The following is an 18,042-nucleotide window of genomic DNA, read 5'->3' as shown; positions in this document are numbered from 1 at the left end:
TATAGCTACTTAAATTATGCTGACACTTTTATCCAGATTTATCAAGAAAGAAGTTTTAAACTCAACTAGAAATGAGAGACTTTATTCATGTGGAATTTAATTCTCTTTGAATTTTACAAAAATTCATATTCTCAAGAATACTGATTTTGCTTTTGCAATTCGCTCCTCTTTAATTCAGCAAAATTGCAGCCAGCTGTGGCCAATGAGAGTAAGAGAAACCGCTACAAATAAAAAAATGATAATACTCACCTCACAGCTCATCAATCCCAACATGCCCACACTCCATCGTCCAGTGTGCCAAGCATCTTCTTTTCTCCTTCCCATGTCATGCATATCCTCTTCTGCACTTCACTCCATTCTGTGGCTTCCATTGCAGACTAGGCCTCTGATATCACTGCATGTTGTGCAATCATAGTGCATGTTATCACTTCACGACATTATGACTTGTGCCACCTGAGGCTTAGTCAGCGCAGTGAAGTCAGAGGCCTGCACGTGCTAGAAGCCTGGAGTGAAGTGGTTGAAAAGGATGAACAGGAAAGGAAAATTGGGGTGTAGGAGTGGCAGGACAGGTGAGAGGTGAGGAGAGTATAGGGCTATGTTCACACTGGCATTTTGTTCTGCAGCAAAACCTGTTCTCTTGGCAGTAAAGAAGCTACAGAAAAATGGCAGTTTTGCTTGGTTTTTCTTGTATTCTTGCTGCGTTTTTGTTACTTTTTTGTTGCGTTTTTGTCATGCTACATTTGTCTCCTGTGCATGCTGATAAAGTTTAGTGACAAAAAAATCATATTCTATCAACATTAGGCTCAGTCCAAAGTACAGAGAAGTAATACAATTGTATTGTATCAATCTATGGCTCAATTTTCAAATAGAGGCATACAAATTCTCTAAAGAAAGTACCTACAATTGACCTAAATAGTGAAGGGCCCTCCTTAACAGACAAAAATAACTACAGAGCATTAGAAGTGCAAAGGCCAGAATTACATTTCATAAATTTTTACTACTCAAAAAAAAAACAAGATAAAAACATAAAAAGAGCATGTCAAAGTAGATGGTATATCCACAAAACAAGTTCAAGCATCGGTTTATTAGTATATGTATATGTAAAGTTTAGAGATATACCCTTAAGGGAGGCAAGATAGCAAAAAAGTTTTGCCATGAGTTACATGAGCAATGAAGCACAAAGTGGCAGAGTGACAAAACCTGAGTGTGACTGGCCAAAGGGAACATCCCAACGTGCGTTTCGCTTACTGCTTCTTCCAGGGGGTGGCTTGTGGGCAGCATCTATATTATAACTCTACACTGATGAAATAGTGGCACTCCTATCGACTGCGCCAAGACCGGAATTCCCAAGGTACATGTCTGATGTCACCGCTGCCCACCCACATCACATGCATCAAGAGATGTAGGAGGGGAGAGGCGAGGCTGTAGAGAGGCGCAACCAAGGCAACTGGACGCAGGGCAGAAGATGCGAACACACACCCTTGGGGGCATTGGTATATGGCAACCATAGCAACTGAAGGTGGGGAAAACAGGTGATCATTCGCCACAAAAATAAATGGATAGCAGTTTACTGAATACAGAGGGAGCACAATGCAATAGAAAGAAGTTTAAATGAAAACGGTCCTTATTGCAGCGCATAAAGGAAATAACGTCAGCCTTATATTAAAGGGAATCTGTCACCCATTTTTGGACATATCATGTAAAGATATCATTCAATTGTGTGTTACATAAGGATTCTAGTAGTACTTTTGATCCCCCCTGAACCCGCACCTTTGATGCATAAAAACCTTTTTCATCACTCTTGCAATGTATGTAAATCGCTGCGGTCCAGTCCTATGGGCATGGCTTATTCTCCTCCTCCCCCCCTTGGCTTCCTGGATGTAATTTCATCTGTGAATATCACAGATGCCATTGTGTATTCGCGCCTGCGCATTGAAAAGACTGCTTGCGCTTGCGCAGTATGCTTTGCCCAGCTGTGGGCAAAGCATATAATCAGTACTGCGCATGTGCCGGTATTTTTCCCTGCCGTCTATGACCCGGAAGTTTTCACATGCAAGACACTCTACCTGGATACCTGAGTAAAGCCCTGCGCATTACACCGGAAGCAGAGGAAGAAAATAGTTCAATAGATGTGATAAAAAAGGTTTTTATGTATCAAAGGTGCGGGGTCAGGGGGGATCAAAAGTATTACCGTACTTGTATGAATTATGTATACCCCTCCTCAAATGTAAAGTGCCATGGAATAAATGGCGCTATAATAATAAATAATAATTATTATTATTCTGAATATAAAAGATAGTAGAGTATCAATTTTTAGAATAAGAAATGTTCTGATATTGATGATCAGATGAGACAGAAAAAAAAGGAAGTGGGCATATTTTATTTTGATTGAACCAAGTTATACTTTGAGGGTTATACATACCCAGACTAGACATGTGGAGCACCACATAAACCACAGGCCTACAAATAATATGGTAATACCATGAACAACAGCTAACAGATGCTATACAAAATCTCCTTTCCTCCCACCAGCATTCCCAAAAATAGACTAAATCTGTGCCAAACACATATACCACTCTGTAGGCAGGATTCCACCTCAGATCTCTAAAAGAACATCTTAAGAAGAGGCAACATGCTATAGTAGAACAGCATATGATCTGCAATGCCATCTTCGACTAAACACACCTTGGCTATAAATTGCAAGGGATGATCCCAACATGACTGAGACCATGGTCTTGAAAGTGATCCACCATCTACAAACCAGGGGTAAGAATAATTAAAAATTACACTAAATTTATTAGTCCACAACAGCGTAATAGAAATTATATTTCCATGTAGTTTTCCTTATTTTGGAACGCTAACAGGCTAAGGACCTTTGCTTTGGGTTCTGTCCTATGAAAGTGACACTTTAATTTCAGGTAAGTACATTTTCTCATTTGCTAAGTTGACATACAAATTGCATGCCTGTAGTGACTTTGCAACTACTAATTTAGGCAGCTAATGACCTAATAAGATGTTAAGAGTGTGGAACTTCAGAAGTTTGGCTATTTAGATCTCTAAAAAACCTCTACTGATAAAGTCATTAAGGCAAATTGAAGCTCTGGCAGTTAAATAGTCATAATCATGTATATGAAGAGTGTTACAAGTCTGATAACACTTGGATAGCACAAACATGGATATTTGCGTGAAGACTGTAGCAACAATTAGAAGACAGTAGAGCTTTAGGTTTTACACATATACAATCATATACATCGAAATTGTACAGAAAGGCACCAAAGCAATACAGTTACCTTGTCCAGAGTTTTAAGACCTCAGTGTATTGCGACAGACTGTCAGCTGTCATGTAGGCAGTCATATTCTTCCCTAAAAGAAATACTTAAAAAGGAAAACACTTCCCTTCGTGCAGAGTCTGATACAAGTCACAACAAAGTCTCTTTATGTCACTGTATGAAATCAACGTCAAAGAAACGCACGTCAAAGACTTCATACATTCTAGAAATTCTCTATTAGTCGGTGAGCTTGGTTATGTGACCTACTGAACACAAATGGAGGGTACATGCCAAAACAATGATCATGTTTTTAGCTTTAGTGGTGATGATTATGACCATCTCTGACTAGTACTGATTGAACATTTTCCAGTATCTATATAGTAGCTAGCGGTATGCCTTAGCTAGCTGGTGAGCTTTGTTAACTTGAACTACTGATTATAATTGACTAGTACAGGCAAAACGTTTGCCCATGGGCAGTGTCATACTGAGGAACACTGGACCCACCAGAGGATTTTATTCTGAGGTCCCACTTTTATCCCCCCCTTAAAAGCCCTATAGCAGCTGCAAGGTTTGTACTATGAACTCTCCTTAAGGAGAAGCCAGGGCCCACCGGAGGATTCTCCGGTTCTCTGGTGGGCCAGTCAACCTCTGCCTATGGGTTAAGCTTTAGTTGTGATCTTTCACGAGTATTCACTAGATCGATTCTAGCTAATATTTAGTAACTTGACTGTGTGCATTAGATCGCTGGGACCACAGGCCAGATCCCTATCCATGGTTTTAGCTTTTGTGGTGAGAATTAAGACTAGCCCTTTCTAGTTTTCAACGGTCTATGCTAATATGCTGTAATAATTTAGTTGATAGCTGATATGTAATATCTAGCTACTGAGCTTTGTTAATTGAGCTACAGAATAAAAATTGCTTTGCTAGAATAAGCAAAATCTCTGCCCTTGGTTTAGCTTTAAAGCTAAGGATTGGGGACATTTCTCTCTCATTTTAACTGTACCATTTCTAATAACTATATAGTAGCTATAGGTGTACAATTGCTGGCTGGTGAGTATGAGCTAGCTGGTGAGCTATGCTAATACTGAATATATATTGCTAGCATAGGCAAGATGTATCAGCTTTAATGATGAGGGGTAAGTTCTTAACGCCTTAGTATTTTCTTGACCCATTCTTGTCGTTATATAATAGCTAGCCAGTATCCTAGATGTTATGCAATAGCTAGCTGGTTAGCTTGGTTGTTTTACAGAATGAAAATGGCTCACGCAGGCCATATATCTTCCATTTATTTTGGCTTTAATGGTGAGGATTAGGACCAACTCTCCCCGGTATGCGTTGGATCTATGCCGGTACATACTTAGTAACTAACCAACATATGATAGCTAGCTAATGATCTACTGAATATAAAACGCTAGTACAGGCCAAATCAGTGACCATAGTTTTAGCTTTGCAGTGGAGATTAGCATCTATTGGGTCTATGGTAGTAACAATATAGTAGCTAGCGGTATGCAATAGCCAGCTGGTGAGCTTTCTTAATTGAACTACTGAATATAATTAAAAGGCTGGATGTCTACTCATGGTATAAGCTTTAGTGGTGGAGAGTATGCTTATCACACACTAGTATGCACTTGACCTATTCTAATAATTATACAGTAGCTATCTGGTTAGCTTGGTTGATTTATACGACATAAATAGTTAGCATAGGATAGATCTCTGACCATGGGCTTAGCTTTAGAGGTGAACTTGGGACTTTCTCTTCCTAGTATTAATTAATTACCGTACATAAAAACTAGCCGGTATGTAATAGCTAGCTAGTGCCCTAAGGTAGTTGCTCTACTGAATACAGATTGCTAGTACAGGACTAACTTTTGCCCATGGTTTTAGCTTTGGTGGATTGAGACCATCACTCGCTAGAATTCACTGGACCTATTCTACTAACTATATACTGTAGTAGCTAGCCAATATGCAGTAGCTAGCTGAGGAGCTTTGTTAATTGAGTTACTGATAATAACTTGCTAGCACAGGCAAAACATCTGGCCATTATCTCAGTTTAAGTGATGAGGATTATGTTCATTCATCTCTCACATATATCCACTTGGCCTATTATAGTAACTGTATAACCATTATGCCATAGCTAGCCAGAAAACCTGGGCAAATAATCTAATAAATATAACTGGGGATTACAGGTCTTATCGCTGATCATTACTTTAGCTTTAGTGGTGGAGATTAGGACCCTCTCTCATTAGTATTAACAGTACCAATTGTAGCAAATATAAGCTAACCATTAAAAGTTAATTGATTTATGGGATATAAATTGACAGCATTGGTTAGATGTCTGCTCATAGTTTAATCTTTAGTGGTTAGAATTGAAACTAACATCTCACTAGTATCCATAGAACCTAATCCAGTGATTATATAGTAGCTAGCTCGTTGTCAAAAGCTAGCTGGTTAGCTTAGTTGACTTATGGGCTACAAATGATTAGCACAAGCCACATTTCTGCCCATGGATTTATCTTCAGTGATGAGCATTGGGATTATCTCTCCCTATGTACTGGCTTTATGATTGTAATTACCGTATATAATAGCTGGTCAGTACGCAATAGCTAGGTGGTGAGCTTAGGTAATTGATCTAATGAATATGAACTGTTAGCACAGGTCAAATCTCTGACAATAGTTTTATCTTTAGAGATGATGATTAGGACCATCTCTCACTAGTATTGACTGGGCCAATTCTAGCAACTATAGAGTAGATCACTTGTATGCAATAGCTATCTGGTGAGCTTGATTAAGTGATTTACAGAATAGAAATTGCTATCACAGGTTAGAAGTTTGCCTATGACTTTATATCGAAAAATCAAAGCAGCACCAAAATCACTCAATGTCAGGTGCCAGCCCTCCGAGACCCTCCATCAACAGGTCATAAGAGATGTAGAAAAAAGAAAAGCAGGCAGTACTCCAATGAACTGTGCAAAAAATGGACTTTTATTAGTCAATGTGGCAATGACGTTTCTGTCATAGCACAGGACTTGGCTTGAGAAAGGTCCTGTTAGGACTAAAACGTTGCTGCCACACTTTTTTGCACAGTTCATTGGAGTGCTGCCTGTTTTTCTTTATTCATATTCCTATGGATTTAGCTAAATTGATAAGGATTATCACTTGTATTCATATGATCTACTCTAGTAACTATGAAGAAGCTAGTTGGTATGCAATCACTAACTGCTTAGCTTGATTGATTTACAGAATATAAATGGTTAAAACAGGGCTAATCTGTGTCCAAAGTTTTAGATTTAGTGGTAAGGATTAGGAGAATCTCTTCCCAGTATACACTGGATCTATGCCAGTACATAGCTAGTAACTAGCCAGCATGCAATAGCTAGCTGGTGAGTTAACCATTTCATCTACTGAATCTAAATTGTTAGCACCGGTCAATTCTCTACCTCTGGTTTTATCTATGTAAAGGGGAATAGGGTCATATACTCCTAGTATCCACTGGACTTAGTAGTAATTAAATACCGTATTTTTCGGACCATAAGACGCACTTTTTCCCAAAAAAATTTTTGGGGAAAGTGGGGGGTGCGTCTTATGGTCGCAATACACGGTACTAACCTTCTGGCTGGTGCGCTGGTGGCAGTGGGCGAGGCTCTGCGGTGCGGTGGTGGCAGCGGGCGGCGCTCTGCGGTTCGGTGGTTGCAGCGGGCTGTGCTCCGGTGCAGGGGCGGCGGCTCCACCGGCATTTCTTCGCAGCCCGGAGGCCCCTGCACCTCCCTTGCTGGCTGCCGCCATGTTGCGGTGGCCTCCAGGAGCATAGATGCCGGGAAGATGGCCGCCGGTCCGGGGACGGCACATGCGCAGCTTCAGATCTCGTCCCGAGATCTCGGGGGACTAGATCTCATTGCCAAGATTTGAATCTCGTCCCCCGAAATCTCGGGGCGAGATCTGAAGCTGCCCAGGCCCCAGCACAGCTGCCCCAGCCCCAGCACAGCTGCCCCTGCCCCAGCACAGCTGCCCCAGCCCCAGCACAGCTGCCCCTACCCCAGCACAGCTGCCCCAGCACAGCCCACCTGCCCCAGCCCCAGCGCAGCTGCCCCAGCTCAACCAACCTGCCCCAGCACAAAGCCGCCACCGCACGAGCCTGGACCACTGAATGACCCCTGTGACTACTTCACCTGTGCCGGATCCCTTCCCAGGTAAGCTGAATTCGGACTGTAAGACGGACCCCCATTTGACACATTATTATTTGTTTTCCCTATTTTCCTTCTGAAAATAAGGGTGCGTCTTATAGTCTGGTGCGTCTTATAGTCCGAAAAATACGGTAGATGTTAGTGAGTTTGAAATAGCGGGATTTGGTGAGCTTAGTTAACTAAACGACTGAATATAAATTGATTGTGCAGGCGATCCATTATAGTATTATTATATAGTAGTTATTGGTATACAATTGTGAGCAAGTGAGTGTGGCTAATTGAGGTGGTAAATAGAAATGGCAAGCACGTCAGATTTTTGGCCCATGATTTTAGATATAGTGATAGGAAATATGACTCTTCTTCCTAGTATGCACTGGATCTATGTTAGTAACTAGTAGGTAGCTAGTTGGTAATTGATCTACTGAGTATAAATGGATAGCACAGGGTAAAAATATTGGTTTTAAGTTTACTAGATTAGATTAGATTTATCTCTTCCAAATAAATAATGATCCTGTGTGAGTAATTGCCTAATAGCTAGCCAGTGTGCAGTAGCTAGCCGGTGAGCTTGTGTAATTAATCTACTGAATATAACTGGTTAGCACAGGCCAAATTTCTACAAATGATTTTAGCTTTTGTGGATAGGATTAGAATAATCTTTTCCTAGCATATAATGTATCTGTGTGAATAATAGCTAGCCAGTGAGCAATAGTTATCTGGTGAGCTTGTGTAATTGATCTACTTAATATGAATGGTTGGAGCACGTCAAAAGTCAGTGCATAGCTTTAGCTTTCGTTGATAGGCTCAATTTTTCCTAGTATCTACTAGATATATGCAAGCCAATAGATGGCAGCTAGTCAATAGCTAGCTTGTGAACTTGGGTTTTTTATTACCGTACTTATTCTTTCTTTAGCAGTAATGATTATTGTAATCTTAGTATATATTTGAACCTTTGGTAGTAATTATTTAGTAGCTACCTGGTATGCATTAGCTAGCTGGCAAGCTTACATATTTGATCTATTAAATGTAAGTAAACACTTTTGTCCATTTTGGATTTAGTGTTGAGGATTAAAACCATATAATCCTAGTATTCATTGGACATAAGGTAATAATTATGTACTTGATATGTAAAAACCAACTAGTAATAATTATTGGTCTATACATTCAAATTAAGGATTATGTCCCTGAATTGACATCTGCAAAATACTGTACAAGACACACTGGGATCATTAAATCACAAAAACAAAAACTATAACACTGACACTTTTTCACAACAAAAGTTCCCTAATTGGCTGCGGCAGAGTCCTATACAGTTGTGTCAGCCTGACATCAATGGCATACCGCCAGTGACAGCAGGCCACGTGGCTGCTATGAGGTCCATAAGCTAAGAGAGCTAAGGGAGCCCGGCTCTAGCACCGGGCCCCCCTACCTGTCATCGCACAATCAAATGTATCAACATCCTGGATGACGATACAGTTGAAAGCAGTGGAGTAAAGCCAATGGGGCTCATGAGGCGGATACAGTTGAAAGTAATGATAATTGAGGGAGCGTCAGCAGACACTCCATCTTCCATAATTTCCCTTCGGTGTCTGACGTCTCAGCGCAGCGGGCACGATGACGTCACAACATAGCACTGCTGCCCTGAGATGTTCGGTGCATCAGAATGGATGTGAGTATTGCATTTTTTTAAATCAGCTTCTCTATCTGCGCTGGCAGTGACGGACCCTCGAATGCTGCTGACCGCATCCGAGGGTCCATCACAGCATGACCGCACATCGCTAACGCATGCCGATTTTGACATGCGTTTGTTATGCGCCACATTATGGCAGTCTATGGCAGCATTAACAGATGCGTTACATCGCGTTAATGCAGCGGTGTTACGCAATCCATTAAACGGACTTCCATAACATTATGTGAACCCAGCCTAAGCGCTATAGCTATTCGGATAAGGAGGGAGCTGAACATATTCGCTCATCTTTAAGTAACATTATCAGTGAATTCTGCTAATCAAACAATGCACATTTTACAACTTACATTAAAAAATGGCGGCATGTACGCGATCATTACATGGATGCATACTTCATACTTGTGACAATTTTTAAAACTACAGATTTTTTGCCATTTATTTAAAATGTAAACAATTCTTAAAAATAAATCAAATCTGTTTTTTTGTTCAAATCAAATTCACAATTTTGTACAGATTAATTTCTTAATTTCTTATTTTATTTTTATAGTAAATAAGAGTTTATTGTTGTTTTTTTTATATAAAGTGATCCCACCTAGAAAAGATTCTGGCTCCCTCCAGCTGTCACTAGAGGGAGTTTAGGAGATTATGGTATATGTACAGTCATACATTAACCTTTATGATAATACAGAACCAGCTGGAGATATCATGTTATGTCTAAAAGGAACTACTTTCTAATAATTTAACAATTCACAGGGAATGATTCATTTAATCCAGTCACTCTAATTATGTAATTGCCACGACTGCACTGATGTCCTCATTTCAAAAGTGCTGCGGTGCTTACGGTGCTGCGATGTGGTCCAGAACATGGTGACTGATGAAGGCGCATATGATCAGACCCTTTCATCAGACACCTCCATTGAATACAACACCATGCATGAGCTAGTTCCCATTGCTCATAGTTTTACTGGAAGCCACTAATGGACAGGTCTGATCACATACCCATCCATCAGCAGCCATGTTTTGGGAGAACACAACACATTGTAGAATTTTTGAATTGAGGACATCAGTGCCAATGTGATAATTACAATATATTATTCACCAGGTTAATTGGATGTTTTCTGGACATTGTAGAAATGTTTGGTGCTGCCAAAACAGCAGGCAGTTCTGGGAAGGACCGGACTGGTCTCTTTTCTGGCTATGATCCATGCCCAGATCTTCTAAGTATATAATCTTACAAACACCGGAGAATAACAGAGAATAATACACCTAGTCCTAGATGCAATTGTTCAGCCAGATTTGTTCTGCCAGTGCTTTGGGAGCAAGAATCGCCAGACAGCTTCCCTTTAAAAAATGGCCAACACATTTAAAATATATGTTTACACAAGGGATTTTACATTCTGTACTATTAAATCACATCGATGAATATAAAGATGTAATGAATCAGTATAAAATGTTTGACCTAAAACAGCATGTTAGGTCCATCTGTGATGTATACAGTTGTGGCCAAAAGTATTGACACCCCTGCAATTTTGTCCGATAATACTCAGTTTCTTCCTGAAAATGATTGCAAACACAAATTCTTTGGTATTATCATCTTCATTTAATTTGTCTTAAATGAAAAAAACACAAAAGAGAATGAAGCAAAAAGCAAAACATTGATCATTTCACACAAAACTCCAAAAATGTGCCAGACAAAAGTATTGGCACCCTCAGCCTAATACTTGGTTGCACAACCTTTAGCCAAAATAACTGCGACCAACCGCTTCCGGTAACCATCAATGAGTTTCTTACAATGCTCTGCTGGAATTTTAGACCATTCTTCTTTGGCAAACTGCTCCAGGTCCCTGATATTTGAAGGGTGCCTTCTCCAAACTGCCATTTTTAGATCTCTCCACAGGTTTTCTATGGGATTCAGGTCTGGACTCATTGCTGGCCACCTTAGAAGTCTCCAGTGCTTTCTCTCAAACCATTTTCTAGTGCTTTTTGAAGTGTGTTTTGAGTCATTGTCCTGCTGGAAGACCCATGACCTCAGAGGGAGACCCAGCTTTCTCACACTGCGCCCTACATTAAGCTGCAAAATTTGTTGGTAGTCTTCAGACTTCATAATGCCATGCACACGGTCAAGCAGTCCAGTGCCAGAGGCAGCAAAGCAACCCCAAAACATCAGGGAACCTCCGCCATGTTTGACTGTAGGGACCGTGTTCTTTTCTTTGAATGCCTCTTTTTTTCTCCTATAAACTCTATGTTGATGCCTTTGCCCAAAAAGCTCTACTTTTGTCTCATATGACCAGAGAACATTCTTCCAAAACGTTTTAGGCTTTTTCAGGTAAGTTTTGGCAAACTCCAGCCTGGCTTTTTTATGTCTCGGGGTAAGAAGTGGGGTCTACCAGGGTCTCCTACCATACAGTCCCTTTTCATTCAGATGCCGACAGATAGTACGGGTTGACACTGTTGTACCCTCGGACTGCAGGGCAGCTTGAACTTGTTTGGATGTTAGTCGAGGTTCTTTATCCAACATCCGCACAATCTTGCGTTGAAATCTCTTGTCAATTTTTCTTTTCCGTCCACATCTAGGGAGGTTAGCCACAGTGCCATGGGCTTTAAACTTCTTGGTGACACTGCGCACGGTAGACACAGGAACATTCAGGTTTTTGGAGATGGACTTGTAGCCTTGAGATTGCTCATGCTTCCTCACAATTTGGTTTCTCAAGTCCTCAGACAGTTCTTTGGTCTTCTTTCTTTTCTCCATGCTCAATGAGATACACACAAGGGCACAGGACAGAGGATGAGTCAACTTTAATCCATGTCAACTGGCTGCAAGTGTGATTTAGTTATTGCCAACACCTGTTAGGTGCCACAGGTAAGTTACAGGTGCTGTTAATTACACAAATTAGAGAAGCATCACATGATTTTTCGAACAGTGCCAATACTTTTGTCCACCCTCTTTTTTATGCTTGGTGTGGAATTATATCCAATTTGGCTTTAGGACAATTATTTTTGTGTTTTTTTCATTTAAGACAAATTAAATGAAGATAATAATACCAAAGAATTTGTGTTTGCAATAATTTTCAGGAAGAAACTGAGTATTATTTGACAAAATTGCAGGGGTGTCAATGCTTTTGGCCACAACTGTACATAGAATTGAACATTTCAAAAATCATAAATATTTTAATACATTTTTATAAATCTGCTTTTAACCATTTTTTAGTATGACAGGAATGACAGTACTGTGCTGAAAGGAACGGGAGCATCAGCAGTTCCCAATGACTTATAATTGGGTTGGTTGGGTTCCATCAAGTTGTGAATCATTTTTACATGAATAACACAGCCAAGTTGAGGTACGGTACTAAAGATTTGCGATAAATCACAATTCAGTTTGACCACCGTATGAGAAGCTGTGTCCACCGTATGAGAAGCTGGGTCCACCATATGAGAAGCTGGGTCCACCATATGAGAAGATAGGTTCAGTGGCTATTCCTGTTGCAGCACTGGAGGGTTAAAGTTTGACCAAGGGTACTATCTGCATTGTGCGTGTTCCCCTTGTGTGCCATACAGTATGTGTGAAAGTACATTATGAGACACACTGGTGACATGGACAGACATGAGGGATGGTGACTTGTACATAGCATCGTAGGATATTTTGAAGCAATATAAGTAATAGTAAAAATAAAATAAAGAAATAAGTTTCTATTCTTTACAAGGTGTACTTACACATTTCTATGCCATTTTATCATATTCTTTTCTCTTGCAGCTCAGGTAATTATCCCAGCTGTCTACCCAGTGATTGCAGTTGAGAATGCTGGTAGCACTTCCACTTCCATTGCATGTCTGGTAAACCGTTTTTTGCCTCCACCTGTGTCTGTCACATGGGACACTACTAAAGGGGAGAAACTATCTGGAGTAAAGGACATCATGTTCCCTCTTAGTGGAGACCCTCCAGCATACAACCTGCTCAGTCAAGTCACCATCAATAAAAATGATTGGGACAGTAAGACTTACCAGTGCAATGTTAGTTTTCACTCCACCAACATTGTGAAAATTATTCCCAAAGGTGAGTCAATGGTCATGCTTAAAATTGGTTGAGAGAATTATACTGCATAAAAGTGATTGAGAATGATATTTGCTTAAGGCACCATGCACAAATGTAGTGCTTGGAGCCTTTACTGGGCCCCAGTGACATGATTTCGTATGGAGGCCAACAAAAAATAAATTGTGGCAAACTTCATTGGACACCATGTCTATGGAGGTATTCTTTTATAGCATCATTGCTTAAAGGGAAAGCTATCTCATTACATAGGTGACCTAGCAGAGATTTGGAATGCTTCATCAGGGGAGCCATAAAGACTTATGCACTGACAAACCGGTTCATTGCATGAAGCCTAGGGACTCGCACTCTTAGCCAAAAGTATACTGTATATTGGGAGCTTTTCAACCTATACTTTAGCATTGTCATAGATGCATTCTTTGTCCTGCATCTGACAGATATGCATCCGAGTACTGTGTATGCTGTACGGGAAAGCACTGCAAAAGGCACTTTCCCATATATCAACCACAAAAAGATGTATAACTTGTAATATATGTTTTAGTGCAATAGCTTTCTATGGTGGACGGATACCTAAACATCCATCCAGACTGTGGTCAAAGTTGGTAATAATACGCCTGAAAGTATGTGCCCCACAGTGTTGATAAGTGCAATGTGCACCAGGCCTAACTCATTAGACTGTGATTATGAAACAGGAAATAATTTTACAATATTTCTTCTACCCTCAGTTTTTGACCCTCTACCAGAAGCACCGACTGTCCACCTTTTGCAAGGAAACTGTCCTGAAAGCAATGGTGAAATAGAGCTCACTTGCCAGGTGTATAACCTAACCTCCCAGGATGCCACATTGAAATGGTATATCAATGATCAGGAAAGGAGGTTTGCAGAAGACAAACTCGAACTGGGAAAATCCCAGAACCACTATTTTGCTTTGCATAGTACAGTGACCATTGGTCAGTCTGAGTGGAACAATGGTGTCCGTGTGAAATGTCATGTGACCGATACCAATACTAAAACAACAGCAGAGGACACAATTAAGAAATGCTCAGGTAAAGGACAATGATAATTAAAATGTTGCCTATGCTAAATATTTGCACTTGAGATATATTCATTTGGAAAACTGCAGCAAGTTCCAACCATCATAAATGGGCAGATGCATTACAGGAGGGTGGACACGTTGCTTTGCAGGGATATTCAAAGATCACGCAATACTCCAACCACATGGAAAATGTAGATATCAGTACTAAGGCAGTCTTTGACAAGCTTATTAAAGCAGTACACTATAGAACAATATACGATATATGTCAATTCTAATATGCCATTATAATAATAATTGTCATTTAATTGTTGTTTTTTTATCTCATAGAAAGCTTTAACTGTTTGGGAATTGATGTGTTTATCATGGCCCCCTCTATTGAAGATCTCTATGTTCATAAAACTGCTCGTGTTACATGTGTGGCCACCAACCTGAAAGATACAAATGAAAATTATTCATTTGAATGGAGCATTCCTGGAGGTTCTGACCTCAATATTCAGACTGAGGATTCACAACTACAATACAATGGAACTTACATTGTGTCCAGTGTCCTCACTGTTCTCCCAGATGTCTGGCTGCAAGAGACAGAATTTACCTGTCTATTCCGTCACAGTGGACTCCAGGAACCCATCATTACTAGACTCAAGAAGGAAAAAGGTGAGGAACACCTACATTATATATGTATATGTTAGGTGCTGGGATTTTCTTACTGCATGGATCCCAAGCCTTGCCTGGCCCTGCAGTCTTCCATTCAGATCCAACCACTGAGACTGCTGCTCAGTGCAGGCATCGGTCCCGCTGTCTTGCTCAGGTTCATGTCATGCGTTTGGATACTGCTGTCTCTCCAGCTAAGTCTTTAGTTACCAGTGGCATACAGGTGCAGCCTTGCTCTCTGGAGGCTAGGTCCAGAGATCACCTTACTGAGCAAGTCTGTGATGTGGTGTCTTCCTATTGAAGGTCGGACGTCAGATGCTCTGGTGATGTGGCAACTCCGGATTGGTCCACGGGCAAAGTCCTGTCCATCTGGACATGAGCCTGATGTATAAAAGGCTCTCAGAGGCGCACGCTGGTGCGCTAGTATCATTTATGTTTGGTGTGTGTGAGTGGATACGCTACCACTCTGTATGCACGTGTGTGTGTTTAGTTACCACCTGGGTTTTAGCCAGTTAGGGCTTTTTGATCCTGCTTGGCTTAGCATCTGTTTCCCACATGTGTGCGGTTAGCACAGTGGACTTACAAGATCCAACCAAAGAGCTGTGCTTCCCTGTGAAGTCTAGAGGGTTTGTAGGTAGCGTCAGTTTTTGTATTTTTCTTGCAACTCAGCATTTGTTTCAGCCACGTGTGCGATTGGCATGGGTCAGTTACAGAGGGAGCGCAACCCTTTAGTTCTACCTCTCTGTGAGCTAACAGAGCTGAGTGTTCTGTTCATACTGTGTGGAGTTAACGTAGCCCTATTAAGGAGTTCGCTAACTGTCTTTAGTTCGTCATTGATCACATTAGCAGCAGTTTTACATCTCTGCACGGTGGACCCCGGGTTGCCATCACACTATATTATTTATTTTACTTAGTGCGATCCGCCAACCCTAACAGTATAAATATTATATATATATATATATATATATATATATATATATACTGTATACATATATATTATATATATATATATATATATATATATATATACTGTATATATACACACACACACATACATGTATTTTTTTAGGATTATAAGACGCACTTTTTTCTACCCAAATTTGGGGGGGGACAATGGGTGTGCTTCTTATAATTCAAATTTTAGCTGCGGTGGGGCTTACCAGCTGTGGTGGAGCAGTGTCCCATGGTTGCTGCAGCCAGAAGCTTCTGGCGGAGGCAAGAGTCGGATGATGGCTGCGGGCCGCAGACTGGTATGACGAGGTGTTCAGCAGTAAGGGGGCTCCGCCGACATTTTGTGAAAGCCCCAAGCCCGCACTTTCCATACTCTTCTATGCGGTGAACCCCGGGAAAATGGTTGCCGAAGGCAGCGTATGCGCAAATTGAGATCTCAACATCAAGATCTCATCTCCTGAGAATTTGGCTCCTGAGATCTCAATTGCGCATAGAAAAATATGGAAAGTGTGGGGCTCAAGGCTTTCACAAAATGTTGGTGGAGCCTCCGCAATGTTAAACACCTTGTCATACAAGCTTGTGACCCGCAGTCATGGCCCAACTCCTGCCGCGGCCGAACACCCCATCCTACCAGCCAGGAGTCCGCAGCCTCTTCTACCTCCACCACCTGGGACCCCCAGGTAAGCTGCCTCAAAAGCGATAATAACATGCACCATTTTATTTAAAAAAAAAAACATTTTTTTCTATTTTCTTCTCCAAATTTGTGGTGCGTCTTATAATTTGCAAAATACAGTATATATGTATATATATATATATATATATATATATATATACACTGCACTATATAAAAAGACATATGAATGATTTTCCTCAATATCTGACATGAAATCAGAAAAAACCTTTCCCGTTTTAGGTCAATTAGGATTACCATAATTATTAATATTTGCCAAATACCAGAATAATGAGAGAGAAAATGTTTAAGGCATTTTTATTACTTACTGCAAAGTCAAAAGTTTACATACACTAAGATTACTATGTCTATAAACAATTCTGGACTGCCCATATGATGATGCTGTATATTCCAACTGTATATAGAATAACAATGGTGCTACACTGCAAAATTCATGCAATTGGCGAATCATTTGTGGTTTAAAGACTACTGAATATGTTGATGGAGCAGAAGGCATGATTCTGAGCAAAATGCTTCCTTTCTGTTGCCTCAGATATATTTAACTAACATAGTTATTTTCTGTAGATTTTTTGCCAGTTAAAAAAAATCTAGCTTGTTCATTTTGTCTTTGTCAATGGAATCAAATCTGACTTGTCTTGATCTCAACAGGAGCTCAAAATTATGATTCTCAAAAGGTGAATTTTAGTGAATTGAGTTATTTCCTTGTAAATCTGTCAGACTGCTGTACTGGTACATTAAGCATTGCTATACCTAATTTTAAATATATTTTATACACAGTAACAAAGACGTCCCAACCTGTTGTTTCCGTGTTCCCACCATCTACTGAAGAACTCGCTCAGAAGGAGACATACACTTTGCTATGCTTGAGCTCCAAATTTAATCCTTCAAATATCTTCATGGGTTGGACAGAAAATGATTTGGAAGTTTCCAAAGATCTCTATGTCAACAGTAAACCCATGATTGAAACCGGCGGGAAAACTTATTTTATGATAAGCAAGCTTACCATTCCAGCTAGTTCTTGGGATTCAGGATTTAGCTATGGCTGTGTGGTAGGCCATGAAACCATCCCCAATAATTTTAAAAGAATATCCTCTGACAAAAACTCTGGTAAACCAACAGTGGTCAATGTGTCTGTCAAAATGTCTGATGTTACCCTCAGTTGTTATTAAAATGTCAACTATAGCATCCTCCACTTTCTTTCTACCAAATTTTCTTCAGTACTTTCTTCCCTTTATGGTGTATGTTACACAAATTGCTCAACATGTTGATAAAAGGTGATTACAACTGTAAGAAGAACTACAGATAACTTTCTATATAAATGAATGAATGACGTCTTCCCCGATTCTTTTGTCTTGACTTTGTTAATTGTATCTTCTCCTGTCTATTTGTGATTTTACAATGGTAGAAATGTGGAAATGTTTTTTAAAATAATTGATGTTGCAATAAATTCTATAAAGACAAATTTTAGAGATGGGGATTCAGTGACTAGAATAAGGTTCTTACATTTTAGAATATGGCATTTGTTCACTTTGCC

The 18,042-nt window shown here is 40.2% G+C and overlaps 1 gene segment (V, D, J or C); it reads left to right on the top strand.

Moving 5' to 3' along the window:
- The first annotated feature begins 2,624 nt into the window (after positions 1–2,624).
- LOC141089147 (Ig heavy chain C region-like) lies at positions 2,625–17,970 on the top strand. The segment is given in 5 exon segments: positions 2,625–2,766; positions 12,886–13,185; positions 13,905–14,225; positions 14,543–14,869; positions 17,286–17,970. Coding segments are annotated over 5 exon segments (1,389 nt in total).
- Positions 17,971–18,042: the final 72 nt, after the last annotated feature.

The sequence above is a fragment of the Dendrobates tinctorius genome, unplaced genomic scaffold, assembly GCF_039654945.1.
Source record: "Dendrobates tinctorius isolate UK_male_01 unplaced genomic scaffold, ASM3965494v1 ptg000044l, whole genome shotgun sequence".
Taxonomy (NCBI): Eukaryota; Metazoa; Chordata; class Amphibia; order Anura; family Dendrobatidae; genus Dendrobates; species Dendrobates tinctorius.
This window is presented reverse-complemented; position numbering and strand designations above follow the sequence as displayed.